Here is a 17,029-nt window from a genome sequence, read left to right as displayed (position 1 = left end):
GAGATCGAGTTGTGGCCACTATCTCTAAAATGCTCTCCCACCGAGAAATCAGAGATCTGACATCTGATCAGGTTCATTTCCCAATGCCTCTCCTCTTATCTACATATTGCGTCAGGAAACCTTCCTGAACACACCTAACAAGCTCCACCCTATTTAAACCCCTCATGCTAAGTTGATGCCAGTCAGTATTTGGAATGTTAAAATCTCCCATCACAACAACCCTATTGTTATTGCACCATTCCGAATGTGCCTCCCTATTTGCTCCTCAGTATCCCTGTTACTATTGGGGGGTCTATAAAAACACCCAGTAAAGTTACTGCCCCTTTCCTGTTTCTGACTTCCACCCACACTGACTTGCTGAAATCCATATACAGTACATCTACAGCTCTATCTTCATCAGTGTGTTTAGTCACATCCTCAAAAAATTCTATCAGGCTCGTAAGGCACGACCTGCCTTTGACAAAGCCATGCTCACTATTCCTAATCATATTATGCCTCTCCAAATGCTCATAAGTCCTGCTTCTCAGGGTCTATTCCATCAACTTACCAACCACTGAAGTAAGACTCACTGGTCTATAATTTCCTGAGCTATCTCTACTCCCTTTCTTTAATAAGCAACCCTCCAATCCTCCGGAATCTCCCCCATCCCCATTGATGATGCAAAGTTCATTGCCAGAGGCTCTGTTCTGCAGAGATTGGTGTTGGGACCACTTCTGAACAACAACTAAACCTCTTGAACATGTCTGCTTGTTTTATGTATTGTGCTTTTATATTGGCAACAGGTCAGCTGCAGAAGGACTTAGACAAATTAGGAGCACGGGCAAGAAAGTGGCAAATGAAATACAACGTTGGAAAATGCATGGTCATGCACTTTGGTAGAAGAAATAAATGCGGGGAGACTATTTTCTAAATGGGGAGAGAATCCAATAATCTGAGATGCCAAGAGACTTGGGAGTCTTTGTGCAGAACACAATAAAGGTTAACTTTCATGTAGTGGTGAGAAAGGCAAATGCAGTGTTGCCATTCATTTCAAGAGGTCTGGAATACACAAGCATGTATGTGATGGTGAGGCATTATAAGGCACCGGTGAGGCCTCAGCTTGAGTATTGTGAAGAGTTCTGGGCTCCTCATCTAAGAACAGATGTTTTGGCGTTGGAGAAGGTTCAGAGGTGGTTCATAAAGATGATTCTGGGAATGAATGGGTTATCACACAAGGACGATTTGATAGCTCTGGGTCTGTATTTACTGGAATTTGGAAGGATGAAGGGGGATGTCATTGAAACCTTTCGAATGTTGAAAGGCCTAGACAGAGTAGATGTGGAAAGGATGTTTCCCATGGTGGGGGAGTCTAGGACAAGAGGCACAGCCTCAGAAAAGAGGGGTGTCCATTTAAAACAGAGATGTGGAAAAATTTCTTTAGCAAGTGTGTGGTGAGTTTGTGGAATTTATTACCACAGGCAGCTGTGGAGGCCAGGTTGTTGGGTGTATTTAAGGCAAATTTTGATAGGTTCTTGATTGTATGCTGCATCAAAGGTTATGGGGAGTGGGGCTGAGGAGGGGAAAAAAAAGGATCCGCCATGATTAAATGGTGGAGTAGACTCGATGAGCCAACTGGCCTAATTCTACTCCCATGTCTTATGGACTTGTATCAGTATTGCATTGGAATAAAGGCAATTACAGAGGCATGAGAAAGGAACTTGCCCAGGTGGATTGGAGGATGGTAGTTGCAGGTATGACGTCAAAGGAGTGGTGGATGAAGTTTCTTTAATTGTTCAGAAGGCACAGGATAGATATGTGCCACAGACGAAGTTCTCAAATGGCAAGAGTAGGGAAGAATAGGGCTGACAAGGGAAGTTAAGGACTGCATAGAAGCCAATGAAAGGGCATAAAGTTAGCAAAAGTGCAAGGGAATTTGGATGATTGGGAAGTTTTAAAATCCAACAAAAGGCAACTAAAAAGCCATAAGAAGGGAAAAGATGAAATATGAGGCTAGTGATGTAAAGGTAGAATACTATAACATTTTTCAGTTATGTAAGAAGTAACAGTGAAGAGAAGGGTGATATTTGAAGACTGGAAATGATGCTGGTGAGGTAGTGAGGTGGCAGGGCAGCTGAACGTAATGGGTACTTTGCATCTGTCTTCACTAGCAGTGTGCCAGAGGTCCGTGAGTGTCGGGGAGCAGGAGTCAGTGCAGTTGAGTCAGGACTCCTGACGAAGGGTCTCGGCCTGAAACGTCGACTGCACCTCTTCCTAGAGATGCTGCCTGGCCTGCTGCGTTCACCAGCAACTTTTATGTGTGTTGAAAGGAAATTATAAGCCAGTTAGCCTAACCTCAGTGGCTGGGGAAGTGTTGTCTATAATTAAGGATGAGGTCTCAGGATACTAATGATAAAATAAGTCAAAATCAGCATGGTTTCTGTTTAGGGAAGTCTTGCCTGACAAGTCTGTTGGAGTTCTTTAAGGAACTAACCAGCAGAGTGGACAAAGGAGAAGCAGTGGATGTCATTTACCTGGATTTTCAGAAGGCGTTTGATAAGTTGCCACACATGAGCTGCTTAACAAGATAAAGTCCTGTGGCATTTCAGGAAAGATACTGGCGTGGATAGAGGAATGGCTGACAGGCAGGAGGCAGTGAGTGTGAATAAAGGGGGCCTTTTCTGCTTGGCTGCCAGTGTCAAGTGGTGTATCTCAGGGGACGGTATTGGGACCACTACTTTTCACATTGTTTATCCGTGATTTTGATCATGGAATTGATGATTTTGTGGCAAAGTTTGTGGATGATATGAAGATAGGTGGAGGGGTAGGTACTGCAGAGTAAACAATGTGATTGCAGCAGAACTTAGATAAATCGGAAGAATGGGCAAAAAAGTGGCAAATGGAATACAGTCTTGGGAAATGTATGACAATGCATCTTGGTAAAAGGAACAAAAATACAGACTAATGTCTAAATGTGCTCATTTCTGGTCGCTTCACTAAAGGAAGGATGTGGAAACCATAGAAAGGGTGCAGAGGAGATTTACAAGGATGTTGCCTGGATTGGGGAGCATGCCTTATGAGAATAGCTTGAGTGAACTCGGCCTTTTCTCCTTGGAGCAATGGAGGATGAGAAGTGTGTAAGATGATGAGAGGCATTGATCATGTGGATAGTCAGAGGCTTTTTCCCAGGGCTGAAATGGCTCGCACGAGAGGGCACAGTTTTAAGGTGCTTGGAAGTAGGTACAGGGGATATGTCAGGAGTAAGTTTTTTTTACGCAGAGAGTGGTGAGTGCTGGAATGGGCTGCCGGTGATGGTGATGGAGGTGGATACAACAGGGTCTTTAAAGAGACTCCTGGACAGTGGACTCTGGAGCGGCAGAGGCTGAGGAGAGATCTGATAGAGGCTTATCAGATTATGAGAGAAAGGGATAATGTAGACAGGCAGTATCTTTTTCCCAGCGTCAAAATGTCTGGTAAGCATTTCTGCTGAGAGGAGTGTACAAAAGAGATGTGTGGGGCAAGTTTGGACACACATCCACAACTCTATGTGTAAAAAAAATAACTTACTTACGACATTAGCCCTATACTTTTTTTCCAATTACTTTAAAATTATGCCCCCAGTGGTAGTTATTTGAGGAGGCAGAACACACTCACCACATTGTAAAATAAAAATTATCTCTGCATCCCCCTGTATACCTTCTTTCAATCACCTTAAAATTAACTTTTCCACCTTGTGGAGAAAGTCTCCGGCTAATTCTGTTATCATCTTGTACACTTTATCGTGTTCTTTCTCTTTCATTCCAAGCAGAAAAGCCCAAGCTTGCCCAATCTATCATCATACTACATGTGCTCTAATCCAGGCCACATCTTGGTAAATCTCCTCTGCTCTCTCTCTAAAGCCTCCACATCGTTTTTATGATGTGATCTGAATTGAACACAATATTCCTAGTGTGGTCTAACCAGGGTTTTATGCAGCTGCTACGTTACCTCACAGCTCTTGAACTGACCCCCCAACTAATGAAGGCAGCACACCATACACCTCCTTAACACCCTATCGACTTGCACAGCAACTCGGAGCGATCTATGGACATGGGTGCCAAGATCCTCTGTTCCTCCACACTGCTAAGAATCGTGCATTAACTGTCCTGCTGTGTGAAAGAACTGGTGACAAGAGAGTTGGAAGATAGTAAAAACTTTGCACAGAGTCAGCCTGGAGAGAAGGTTCGGTTTTAACAGTATAAGCAGGGGTAACTGATGATGAGAGGCATTGATCATGTGGATAGTCAGAGGCTTTTTCCCAGGGCTGAAATGGCTAACACAAGAGGGCACAGTTTTAAGGTGCTGGGGAGTAGGTACAGAGGAGATGTCAGGGTGGGTTTTTATTCAGAGAGTGGTGAGTGCGTGGAGTGGGCTGCCAGTGACGGTGGTGGAGGCGGATACAATCAGGTCTTTTATGAGACTCCTGGATAGGTACATGGAGCTTAGTAAAATAGAGGGCTACGGGTAACCCTAGGTAATTTCTCAGGTAAGGACATGTTCGGCACAGCTTTGTGGGCCGAAGGGCCCATATTGTGCTGAAGGTTTTCTACGTTTCTAACCACTTTCCCTTACCCTGGGAAAAAGAGCAGTACTGTTCATTGTTGTCCCTGCTCATTTCACTATAGGAAGGATGTGGAAGCTTTAGAGAGATGCAGAGATTTAAGACCATAAGACACGGGAGCAGAATTGGGCCATTCAGTTTATTGAGTCTGCTCCGCCATTCCATCATGGCTGATCCCAGATCGCACTCAACCCCGTACACCTGCCTTCTTGCCATAACCTTTCATGCCCTGACCGATCAAGAAACTATCAATTTTCACTTCAAGTACTCTATACCCACGGTCTTGGTCTCCGCAGCTGTCTGTGGCAGAGCATTCCACAGATTCACCACCTTCTGGCTAAAAAAAATCCTCCTTAGCTCCATTCTAAAGGGTCACCCTTCAATTTTGAGATTGTCCCCTCTAGTTCTGGACAGCCCACCATCTCAAACATCCTCTCCACATCCACCTTATCTAGTCCTTTCAACCCTTCAAGATCTACCAGGCTGCTGCCTGGATTAGAAAGCGTGTCTTATGAGGATAGATAGAGCAAGCTAGGGCTTCAGTGGAGTGAAAGAGGTTGAGAGGTGACTTGATAGAGGTATACAAGATGATAAGAGACATAAATTGAGTGGACAGCCAGAGACTTCCCCAGACAGGAAATTGCTAATGCAAGGGGCATAATTAGAGATGGTGTAAAGACAGTAAGGTAGAAGGGCTGAAATGTGTGTACCTCAATGCAAGAAGCATCAGGAACAAAGGTGATGAACTGAGAGCTTGGATACATACATGGAATTATGATGTAGTGGCCATTACAGAGACTTGGCTGGCACCAGGGCTGGAATGGATTCTCAATATTCCTGGATTTCAGTGCTTTAAAAGGGGTAGAGAGGGCGGAAAAAGGAGAGGAGGGGTGGCATTACTGGTCAGGGATCATATTACACCTACAGAAAGGGTGGGTAATGTAGCAGGATCCTCTTTTGAGTCAATATGGGTGGCAGTCAGGAACAGGAAGGGAGCAGTTACTCTATTGGGGGTATTCTAGAGGCCCCCTGGTAGCAGCAGAGATACAGAGGAGCAGATTGGGAGGCAGATTTTGGAAAGGTGCAAAAATAACAGGGTTGTTATCATGGGTGACTTTAACTTCCCTAATATTGATTGGCAACTGATTAGTTCCAAGGGTTTAGATGGGGCAGAATTTGTTAAGTGTGTCCAGGATGGATTCCTGTCACAGTATGTGGACAGGCTGACCAGGGGGAATGCCATACTAGATCTAGTACTAGGTAATGAACCGGGTCAGGTTACAGATCTCTCAGTGGGTGAGCATCTGGGGGACAGTGACCACCGCTCCCTGGCCTTTATAATTATCATGGAAAAGGATAGAATCAAAGAGGACAGGAAAATTTTTAATTGGGGAAAGGCAAATTATGAGGCTATAAGGCGAGAACTTGCGGGTGTGAATTGGGATGATGTTTTTGCAGGGAAATGTACTATGGACATGTGGTCGATGTTTAAAGATCTCTTGCGGGATGTAAGGGATAAATTTATCCCGGTGAGGAAGATAAAGAATGGTAGGGTGAAGGAACTATGGGTGACAAGTGAGGTGGAAAATCTAGTCAGGTGGAAGAAAGCAGCATACATGAGGTTTAGGAAGCAAGGATCAGATGGGTCTATTGAGGAATATAGGGAAGCAAGAAAGGAGCTTAAGAAGGGGCTGAGAAGAGCAAGAAGGGGGCATGAGAAGGCCTTGGCGAGTAGGGTAAAGGAAAATCCCAAGGCATTCTTCAATTATGTGAAGAGAAAAAGGATGACAGGAGTGAAGGTAGGACCGATTAGAGATAAAGGTGGGAAGATGTGCCTGGAGGCTGTGGAAGTGAGCGAGGTCCTCAATGAATACTTCTCTTCGGTATTCACCAATGAGAGGGAACTTGATGATGGTGAGGACAATATGAGTGAGGTTGATGTTCTGGAGCATGCTGATATTAAGGGAGAGGAGGTGTTGGAGTTGTTAAACTACATTAGGACAGATAAGTCCCCGGGGCCTGACGGAATATTCCCCAGGCTGCTCCACGAGGCGAGAGAAGAGATTGCTGAGCCTCTGGCTAGGATCTTTATGTCCTCGTTGTGCACGGGAATGGTACCGGAGGATTGGAAGGAGGCGAATGTTGTCCCCTTGTTCAAAAAAGGTAGTAGGGATAGTCCGGGTAATTATAGACCAGTGAGCCTTACGTCTGTGGTGGGAAAGCTGTTGGAAAAGATTCTTAGAGATAGGATCTATAGGCATTTAGAGAATCATGGTCTGATCAGTGACAGTCAGCATGGCCTTGTGAAGGGCAGAGCCTGATAGAGTTCTTTGAGGAGGTGACCAGGCATATAGATGAGGGCAGTGCAGTGGATGTGATCTATATGGATTTTAGTAAGGCATTTGAGAAGGTTCCATACGGTAGGCTTACTCAGAAAGTTAGAAGGCATGGGATCCAGGGAAGTTTGGCCAGGTGGATTCAGAATTGGCTTGCCTGCAGAAGGCAGAGGGTGGTGGTGGAGGGAGTACATTCAGATTGGAGGATTGTGACTCGTGGTGTCCCACAAGGATCTGTTCTGGGACCTCTACTTTTCGTGATTCTTATTAACGACCTGGATGTGGGGGTAGAAGGGTGAGTTGGCAAGTTTGCAGACGACACAAAGGTTGGTGGTGTTGCAGATAGTGTAGAGGATTGTCAAAGATTGCAGAGAGACATTGATAGGATGCAGAAGTGGGCTGAGAAGTGGCAGATAGAGTTCAACCCGGAGAAGTGTGAGGGGGTACATTTTGGAAGGACAAACTCCAAGGCAGAGTACAAAGTAAGTGGCAGGATACTTGGTAGTGTGGAGGAGCAGAGGGATCTGGGGGTACATGTCCACAGATCCCTAAAAGTTGCCTCACAGGTGGATAGGATAGTTAAGAAAGCTTATGGGGTGTTAGCTTTCATAAGTCGAGGGATAGAGTTTAAGAGTCGCGATGTAATGATGCAGCTCTATAAAACTCTGGTTAGGCCACACTTGGAGTACTGTGTCCAGTTCTGGTCACCTCACTATAGGAAGGATGTGGAAGCATTGGAAAGGGTACAGAGGAGAGATTTACCAGGATGCTGCCTGGTTTAGAAAGTATGCATTATGATCAGAGATTAAGGGAGCTAGGGCTTTACTCTTTGGAGAGAAGGAGGATGAGAGGAGACATGTTAGAGGTGTACAAGGTAATAAGAGGAATAGATAGAGTTGATAGCTAGCGCCTCTTCCCCAGGGCACCGCTGTTCAATACAAGAGGACATGGCTTTAAGGTAAGGGGTGGGAAGTTCCAGGGGGATATTAGAGGAAGGTTTTTTACTCAGAGAGTGGTTGGTGCGTGGAATGCACTGCCGGAGTCAGTGGTGGAGGCAGATACACTAGTGAAGTTTAAGAGACCACTAGACAGGTATATGGAGGCATTTAAGGTGGGGGCTTATATGGGAGGCAGGGTTTGAGGGTCGGCACAACATTGTGGGCCGAAGGGCCTGTACTGTGCTGTACTAGTCTATGAATCTATCTATCTATGAAACTCTTAGTTAAGCGCATGGTCAAAAGAAAAATGAAGGTCTATGTGGGATGGAAGGGTTAGATTGATCTTGGAGTAGGTTTAAACATTGCCGAAGTGTAGTGTTCGGTGTAATGTTAACCATCTGCACTGTCTCAGACCTCCTGACTTTGCTGCTTGTGTCCTCCGTGTCCTCACAGCCCTTGAACGTATGGTCACATACGACCAAACCTGTCCTGCCACGGGCCTCTGGCATATCTGCACTTCCCTGGTGTGCTGTGGGACAAAGAAGGCACTCTGTAAATGCATGTTGTTGCACGGGAGTTCTGGTGAAGGTGCTTAAAGTGATCAGAGCATTGATGTGTCACCAGTAGGGAGCGAGGGAATGTGACTAATCCCACCGGGAAGAGTTTGGTATGGAGATGAAATAATGAGCTGGAGCAGGGAGGCAGAGCACTGTGGTTTTGGGGAGATCAGTGTCCACCTGTCCTTATTGGAGGATAGTTTACCAAGGCTGTCAACATCTGAGTTGCTCTTGCAGTAGAGAAGGAATGGAGGGTCATACTGTGGGAGGGGTGGTACCGAGGGAGGGTCACACTGTGGGAGGGGTAGTACCGAGGGAGGGTCACACTGTGGGAGGGGTAGTACCGAGGGAGGGTCACACTGTGGGGGTGGTACCGAGGAAGGGTCACACTGTGGGAGGGGTGGTACCGAGGGAGGGTCACACTGTGGGTGGTGGAAGGGGAACTGAGTGAGGGTCACACTGTGGGAGGGGTGATACTGAGGGAGAGTCACACTGTGGGAGGGCTGGTACTGAGGGAGAGTCACACTGTGGGAGGGCTGGTACTGAGGGAGAGTCACACTGTGGGAGGGGTGGTACTGAGGGACGGTCACACTGTGGGAGGGGTGATACTGAGGGAGAGTCACACTGTGGGTGGTGGAACTGAGTGAGGGTCACACTGTGGGAGGGGTGATACTGAGGGATGGTCACACTGTGGGAGGGGTGGTACTGACAGAGTGTGACCGTGTGGTACAGCTGGTGCTGTGGGAGGGGTGGTTCTGAGGGACAGTCACACTGAGGGAGGGGTGGTGCTGAGGGAGACTCACAGTGTGGGAGGGGTGGTACTGAGGGAGGGTCACACTGTGGGAGGGGCGGTACCGAGGGAGGGTCACACTGGGAGGGGAGATATCCAGGGAGGGTCATTCTGGGAGAGGCGATATTGAGAATATCAGAATGTGAGGGAGGTGGTAGTGACAGAAGAATGGATCACACTACTGGCCGTGTCAATGGAGCGGGCTGCTCTCTAACTCCATATCTCTCCATCTGCAGTCACCGGACCTCCTGGATGAAGTGACTCCCATCACTGACGCCGGATCCTCAGGTGATGGGAGGGTTCTGTGGGGAGGGTGGGGGCTCAGGTACACCATTCGCACAGGGACCATGGCAACAGGTACCCTCACACCGCCACCACTCACCCCCCCACACCCTCCCACCACCACTCACCCCCCACATCCTCACCATCTCCATCCTCCCACTTCCACTCCTGTCACCCCCAACTATAATCCACAACTGGCTCCTCCCATCATCCCGTCACTGCCAGTTGCCTCTCCCTCCACCCTTTGCCCACAGCCCCCACCCCCACCGGTGTGGCAGCCCAGGATCAGTATCTCTTTGCTCCTCCTTCTTCACCGCTTCTGTTCTGCCCAGTGCTGGACTGAGCACCCACGCACTGCCAACCTCGCTGAAAGTTCTCTCCCCACAGAGTGGCTGTGTTAGCAGGTGTCTATGTGTGAGAGCAATGATTTGTATGAGTGAGTGTGTGTGTGTTTGACAGAGAGAGAAAGAGCATTTCTGTGTGAGTGTGTGTATGTGAGACAATGAGAGTGTGTAGGTGTGTGTGAGAGTGCATGTGTAAGAGATTGTGTGACAACAAGGGTGTGGGTATGGGAGTGAGTGTGCAGTCTGTGGGTGTGGGAGTGAGTGTGCATTCTGAGTGGGTGTGGGACTGAGTGTGCAGTGTGAGAGTGAGTCTGCGGGTGTGAGAGTGAGTCTGTGGTGTGATTGTGGGTGTCAGAGTGAGTCTGTGGTGTGATTGTGGGTGTGGGAGTGAGTCTGTGGTGTGATTGTGGGTGTGAGAGTGAGTCTGTGGTGTGATTGTGGGTGTGGGAGTGAGTCTGTGGTGTGATTGTGGGTGTGAGAGTGAGTCTGTGGTGTGATTGTGGGTGTGAGAGTGAGTCTGTGGTGTGATTGTGGGTGTGAGAGTGAGTCTGTGGTGTGATTGTGGGTGTGGGAGTGAGTCTGTGGTGTGATTGTGGGTGTGAGAGTGAGTCTGTGGTGTGATTGTGGGTGTGAGAGTGAGTCTGTGGTGTGATTGTGGGTGTGAGAGTGAGTCTGTGGTGTGATTGTGGGTGTGGGAGTGAGTCTGTGGTGTGATTGTGGGTGTGAGAGTGAGTCTGTGGTGTGATTGTGGGTGTGAGAGTGAGTCTGCAGTGGGTGTATGTGAGTGTGTGTCAGGTGCATGGATCCGTGGTGTGGAGAGAGACTTCATCCAGTACACTGTCATCAATACCTCAACACATTCTGCAATCTCAGCCACCCCATCTTTCCCCACCCCTGTTCCTCAGCCTCTCAGCAACTGACCATAGATGCCCCTCTCCCCACCCCTGGGGTACAACCTCTCTACAGCTGACCGTAGATGCCCCTCTCCCCACCCCTGGGGTGCAGCCTCTCTGTACCATATTGTTTCGAGGTAGAGTGCAGAGCTGGCCCTGCCTGCTCCATGAGCTGTGCCGCTTAGCAACCCACTGATTTAGCCCTGACTTCATCACAGAACAATCTCCAGTGACAATTAACTATTAACCAGTGCGTACGTCTTTGGATGGTGGGAGGAAACCAGAGCACCTGGAGGAAACCTACACATTAACAGGGAGAATGTACAGACTCCTTACTGGGGACACCGGGATTGAACTCCAAACTGTGAGGCCCAGGTGTGTGATAGTGTTGTGTTAACCACTACACCATCATTGCACCCCACCAATCTGATGATGGCTTCTGTTTCCCCCCTCCCAGGTACCCGCCTTGCTGAAGACGGAGAGGACAGAGGAGATCGGCCGGCTGCACCAAACCTGCTGGCACTAGGCTCTGTCCCCACATACAGCCCGAGACGGCCAGCAGCACCCCACCCACTGACGGCGGAGACCACCGCCCCCACGTGAGCTGCAGCCCCATGCCGGCGCTGGTCGTGGGGGGAGGGGTCCCCTCCCTCGTTCCACACCTTAGAGACTCTTCTTTCCTCTCTTAGCTGAATCGGATATTAATTTCTGGCAGAGACTAATCCCGTAGGATTTTTGTACGGTTTTTAATGAGGGGGTGGGTGGGCTGGGAGGGTATGTAGAGGCCCAGAGGTTGCCTGGTAGTTTGGTCCCTCGGACCATCCGGGGTCCGGTCCCGGGACGCTGTAAGTGGTGGCACGTCCCGTGTCTGGGCATTAGTGAGGAGAAAGACGGCACAGAGGTTCCCAGCTCCTGCCTTGTGTCTTTGGGAAGGGGAGGGGGCAGGCCTGACCACACTCTTCCAATGAGGTCATTGGTCAGTGGCCAGTGGCCACACCCATCTGGGAGTAACTGGACTCAGACTCCAGCTCCAGACCTGGAGAGGTCATCTTTAACCCAGGCTGACGGCGGCTGGTGTTCACAGACGTCCCAAGGGATCACCGGAGTGACTCAAGCCACCCACCCATTCGTGGTCAGAGGGTCAGTACCTCCCAGCACCCTGTGTGATGGGAACCCTGGTTAATAACCCCTTACGTGAGGGGCAGTTAGAGCCTGCCTCACCCCAAGGGAAGGGCGGGTCTAACTGCTGAATGCCCGCCCCTCACTGGTTACCCCTTCCCTCTGAGCACTGGCAGGGTGCACAGGGACGAGGGGCTTAGTGCTGATGCTTTATGTAGAGAACCAGACCCAGACTGGTGTAGGGTAGGTTTGTTTGCGCTGCTAACCGGGTGATTTGTTAGAAATTACCTGTGAAGGAGTTTTCCTCCCCTCAGCCGCCAGCACTCAGGGCCGTCGGAGAATGCCCGAGTGCCAGCTGTTTTTAGGTTGCGACGAGGAGTTCTGGTGGAATTTGTGATCCCTGGGGCAGAAGGTAGTCCCAGTCACCACACTACAGGCAGCACCATGCCGCTACTAATGGAGGCTGCCAGCTCATCTCATACTGGGATTAACAACTTTCTACAACCAAAGAACCATGTTTTGTTCTCCAGGGTTCATTAAAGGTTTCTTTCATTTTACAAATGGTCCTAGTGTCCCAACATTCCTCGCTGAGACTGATAGACGTCATTGCATCTGAGTCACATCTGGGACAGGGAAGTTGCATCGTTCACTGCTACCTAGAAGTGTAGAGAGGGAGGGAGCATGCTTCCTCTGAACTCAGTGTGTGTTTGTCCAGAAGGCAGGGAGTACTCAGGGTAGGCACTGGGTGGAATGGCGTCCTCTCAAGGGGCGTGAATTGCTGGGATAAATTACTGTGGGGCGGAGACAGCTGTACTTTGTAGCAATCTCCCACAACAGCCTGCGATAACCTCAGAGAGAAACCCAATGGAAACAGGCCCTTCGGCCCACAGTGTATGTACTAGACATCCACCAAGACAAGTTACAGAAGAGGATTCACTGCTGGCCAGTCCAGAGCTGCAGGTGGAACTTATGGTCACAGGTATATGTGCAGTGAAAAACCTACGTGCAGCAGCACCACAGGCGCACAGCAATAGACACACAACAACAAGAAAAACCAAAAGAAAGAACGCAATTAGAACAAAACATTTCCAATCTGTTGCAAAGTTGTGAGGAGACGTTGGTTGAGGCCGACAGGTGATCTTCGCTCATTCCAGTGAAGTAAGTTCTAACTTATTCAACTTCCTCTATAACTTTCCCTACAAGACACTAGTCAGGCGACACGGAGTATTGTCAACAGTTTTGGGCCCCATATCTCAGAAAGGATGTGTTGTCATTAGAGAGAGTCCAGAGGAGTTTCACAAGGATGATTCCTGGAATGAAGGAGAATTTAGGCTTGTACTCACTATAAGAATGGGGGGAGGGGGATCTCATTGAAACCTACTGATGTTGAAAGGACTGGATAGGGTGGTTGTGGAGAGGATGTATCCTATGGTGGGAATATCTAGAACTAGAGGGCACAGCCTCAATATTGAGGGCTGACCTTTTACAACAGAGGTAAGGAGGAATTTTTTTTAGCCAGAGAGTCGTGAATCTGCCACAGGCTGCAGTAGAGGCCAATTCTGTGGATATATTTAAGATGGATCTTGATAGTTTCCTGATGGGTCAGGCCATCAAAGGATATGGTGAGAAGGCAGCTGTATTATGTTGAGTGGGATCCGGGATCAGCCATGATGGAATGGTGGAGCAGACTCAATGGGCTGAGTGGCCTAATTCTGCTCCTTTATCTTATTATCTAACTCAGGTCGTCAAGTCCCAGCAATATCCTTGTAAATTTCTCCTGTACTCTTTCAATTTTATTGATATTTTTCCGGTAGGTGACCACAACTGCACAATACTCCATATTAGGCCTCACCAACATTTTATGCAATTTCAACATAACGTCCCAACTCTTGAACTCAATATATTGATTTTTGAAGGCCAATGTGCCAAAAACTCTCTACACAGCCCTATGTAGCTGTAATTCCACTTTCAAGGAATTAATTCACTTGAAAGCAGTGAACCGTTCACTGTTTAATCCCTTCCCTGGTTTGTCTTCCTGAAGTGCAACACCATACCCTGTCCACATTAAGCTCCACTGGCATTTTTCCAGCTGGTCCAGATTCTATTGCAAGTTTTTATGGTCTTCCTTGCTGTAAACTACACCCCAATTCCTGGAGTCATCGGCAAATTTGCTGATCCAGTTTACCACATTATCCAGATCGTTAATATAGAAGAATGATCTACCACCAATCTTGAAGTATTGTAAAAGGAAGATGACACAATTGTTGCTATCAAGTCAAAGACAACATGAAAGCAAAAGAGAGGGCAAATAAAATAAAAAGGAAATTATAGACCAGTTAGCCTGACCTCAGTGGTTGGGAAGATGTTGGAGTCAATTGTTAAGGGTGAGGTGATGGAGTACTTGGTGACACAGGGCAAGATAGTACAAAGTCAGCATGGCTTCCTTCAGGGAAAATCCTGCCTGACAAACCTGTTGGAATTCTTTGAGGAGATTACAAGTAGAATAGATAAAGGGGATGCAGTGGATGTATATTTGGGTTTTCAGAAGGCCTTTGACATGGTGCCACAAATGAGGCTACTTACAAAGTTAAGAGACCATGCTATTACAGGAGAGTTACTAACATGGTTAGAGCCTTGGCTGGTTGGTAGGAGGCAGAGAGTGGGAATAAAAAAATCCTTTTTTGGTTGGCTGCCAGTGACTAGTGTTCCGCAGGGGTTGGTGTTGGGACCATTCCTTTTTATATTATACAGGTGACAAATAGCAATGAATCCCCACAGAACACAACTTGTCACACGCTTCTAGCAGAGAGGCAGCCATCTACAACTACTCCGTGGCTACTTCCATGAAGCTAGTGTCTAATCCAATTTACTACCTCATCTTAAATGCCAAGTAACTGGACATTCTTGACCAAAGACCTTGTCAAAGGCTTTGCTAAGATCCATGTAGACATCATTTACTGCCTTGCCTTCCTCAACTTTCCTGGTAGCTTCCTCATAGATCTCTATAAAGTCCTTCAGACAAGACATCACTCACAAAGTCATGTTGACTGTCCCTAATCAGAACAGAATCATGTTCAATATCACTGGCATATGTCATGAAATGTGTTGACTTAGCAGCAGCAGTAGTGCAATACAATACATGTTAATACAGAAAACATAAATAAGCCCATTACAGTAAATAAGTATGTATATTAATAGTTAAATTACAAATAGTGCAGAAGCAGAAGTAATATAAATAAGTGAAGTATTGTTCAAGGGTTCAATGCCCATTTAGGAATTGGATGGCAGAGGGGAAGAAGCTGTTCCTGAATTGCTGAGTGTGTGCCTTCAGGCTTCTGTACCTCCGTCCTGATGGTAACAATGAGAAGAGAAGAGGCCATGTCCTGAATGATGTGGGTCCTTAAAAATGGACACCAACTTTCCAAGGCACCGCTCCTTGGAGATGTCTTCGATACTATGGGGGCTAGCACCCAAGATGGAGCTGACTAAGTTAACAAATTTCTGTAGCTTCTTTTGATCTGGTCAATTCAAATACCTATATATCCGGTCCTTTACAATACCATCCATAACTTTCCCACTACTGATTTCAGGCTCACTGGGCAATATTTTCATGGTTTATTATTGGAGATTTTCTCAACCAAAGGAACAACATAGAATGGCGGAGTAGACTGAATTGGGCTGAATGGCCTAATCTGCTCCTATGTCTTATGGTCTTATTAGCTATTCTCCAATCTCCGGTACCTCACCCGTAGCTAAGGATGCTTTAAATATGTCTGCAATTTCTTTACTACCCTCCCACAGGGTCCAAGGGAACACATTGTCAGACCCTGGAGACTTATCCACCCTAATTTGACTCAAAGTGGCAAACACCTCTGTTATCTGTATAAGGTCCATGACGTCTGCTATCTGTATATAGAACATAGAAATCTGCAGCACATTACAAGCCCTTTGGCTCACAATGTTGTGCCGACAATGTAACCTACTCTAGAAACTTCCTCAAGTTACCATACTGCCTAGCCCTCTTTTCCTAAGCTCCATATGCCTATTTAAGAGTCTCTTAAAAGACCCTATTGTATCGGCCTCTGCCACCATTGCTGGCAGTGCATTCCTTGCACCCACTACTATCTGTGTGAAAAACTTACCTCTGTCATCCCCCCTGTACCTGCTTCCAAGCTCCTTAAAACTATGCCCCCTTGTGTTAGCCATTTCAGCACTGGGAAAAAGCCTCTGGCTATCCACATGATTAATACCCCTGATCACCTTATACACCTCTATCAAGGTCCCCTCTCGTCTATAGATGTTCCAAGGAAAAAAGGCCGAGTTCACTCAACCTACTCTCATAAGGCAGGCTCTCCAGTCCAGGAAACATCCTTGCAAGATACGAGCCCATGGAATTACAGGGAAGTTACTATCATGGGTTGAGCATTGGCTGATCGGCAAAAAACAGAGAGTGGAAATAAAGGGAATAAAACTGGCTGCCGGTTACCAGTGGAGTTCCACTGGGGTTGGTGTTGGGACCGTTGCTTTTTATGATGTATGTCAGTGATTTGGACTGGGATTAATGGATTTGTGGCTAAATTTACTGATAATACAAAGATAGGTGGAGGAGTGGGTAGTGTTGAGGAAACAATCTGCAGAGAGACTTAGATAGGTTAGGGGAATGGACAAAGAAATGGCAAATGAAATACAATGTTGGAAAGTGTATGGTCATGCACATTGATGGAAGAAATAAACACGCAGACTATTATTTAGATGGGGAGAGAATTCAAAATGCAGAGATGCAAAGGGACTTGGGAGTCCTCGTGCAGGATACCCTAAAGGTTAACCTTCAGGTTGAGTTGGTGGTGAGGAAGGTGAATACAATGTTGGCATTCATTTCTAGAGGTATAGAATATAAGAGCCGGGATATGATGTTGAGGTTCTATAAGACACTTGTGAGGCCACATTTGGAGTATTGTGTGCAGGTTTGGGCTTATTTTAGAAAGGATATACTGACATTGGAAAGGGTTCAGAGAAGATTCACGAGAATGATTCCAGGAATGAAAGGGTTACTGTATAAGGAACGTATGGCAGCTCTTGGGCTGTATTCCCTGGAGCTCAGGAGAATGGGGGGGGGGGGGGGAATCTCTTAGAAACATTCCGAATGTTAAAAGGCCTGAACAGATTAGATATGGCAAAGTTATTTCCTATGGTA

The 17,029-nt window shown here is 47.2% G+C and overlaps 1 protein-coding gene across 1 annotated transcript in view; it reads left to right on the top strand.

The window, feature by feature from the left end:
• Nucleotides 1-17,029, top strand: part of LOC134344618 (protein scribble homolog) — a 40,866-nt gene that overhangs the window by 12,801 nt on the left and 11,036 nt on the right. The window contains exons 5-6 of the mRNA XM_063044739.1: nt 9,434-9,485; nt 11,174-12,993. Coding sequence (XP_062900809.1) covers nt 9,434-9,485; nt 11,174-11,319 — 198 coding nt within the window. The 3' untranslated portion in view covers nt 11,320-12,993. The remainder of the gene's footprint in view (nt 1-9,433; nt 9,486-11,173; nt 12,994-17,029) is intronic.

Source organism: Mobula hypostoma, chromosome 3 (genome assembly GCF_963921235.1).
Source record: "Mobula hypostoma chromosome 3, sMobHyp1.1, whole genome shotgun sequence".
NCBI classification, from domain to species: domain Eukaryota; kingdom Metazoa; phylum Chordata; class Chondrichthyes; order Myliobatiformes; family Myliobatidae; genus Mobula; species Mobula hypostoma.
Note: the sequence above shows the minus strand (reverse complement) of the source record. Positions and strands in the feature narration are given on the sequence as shown.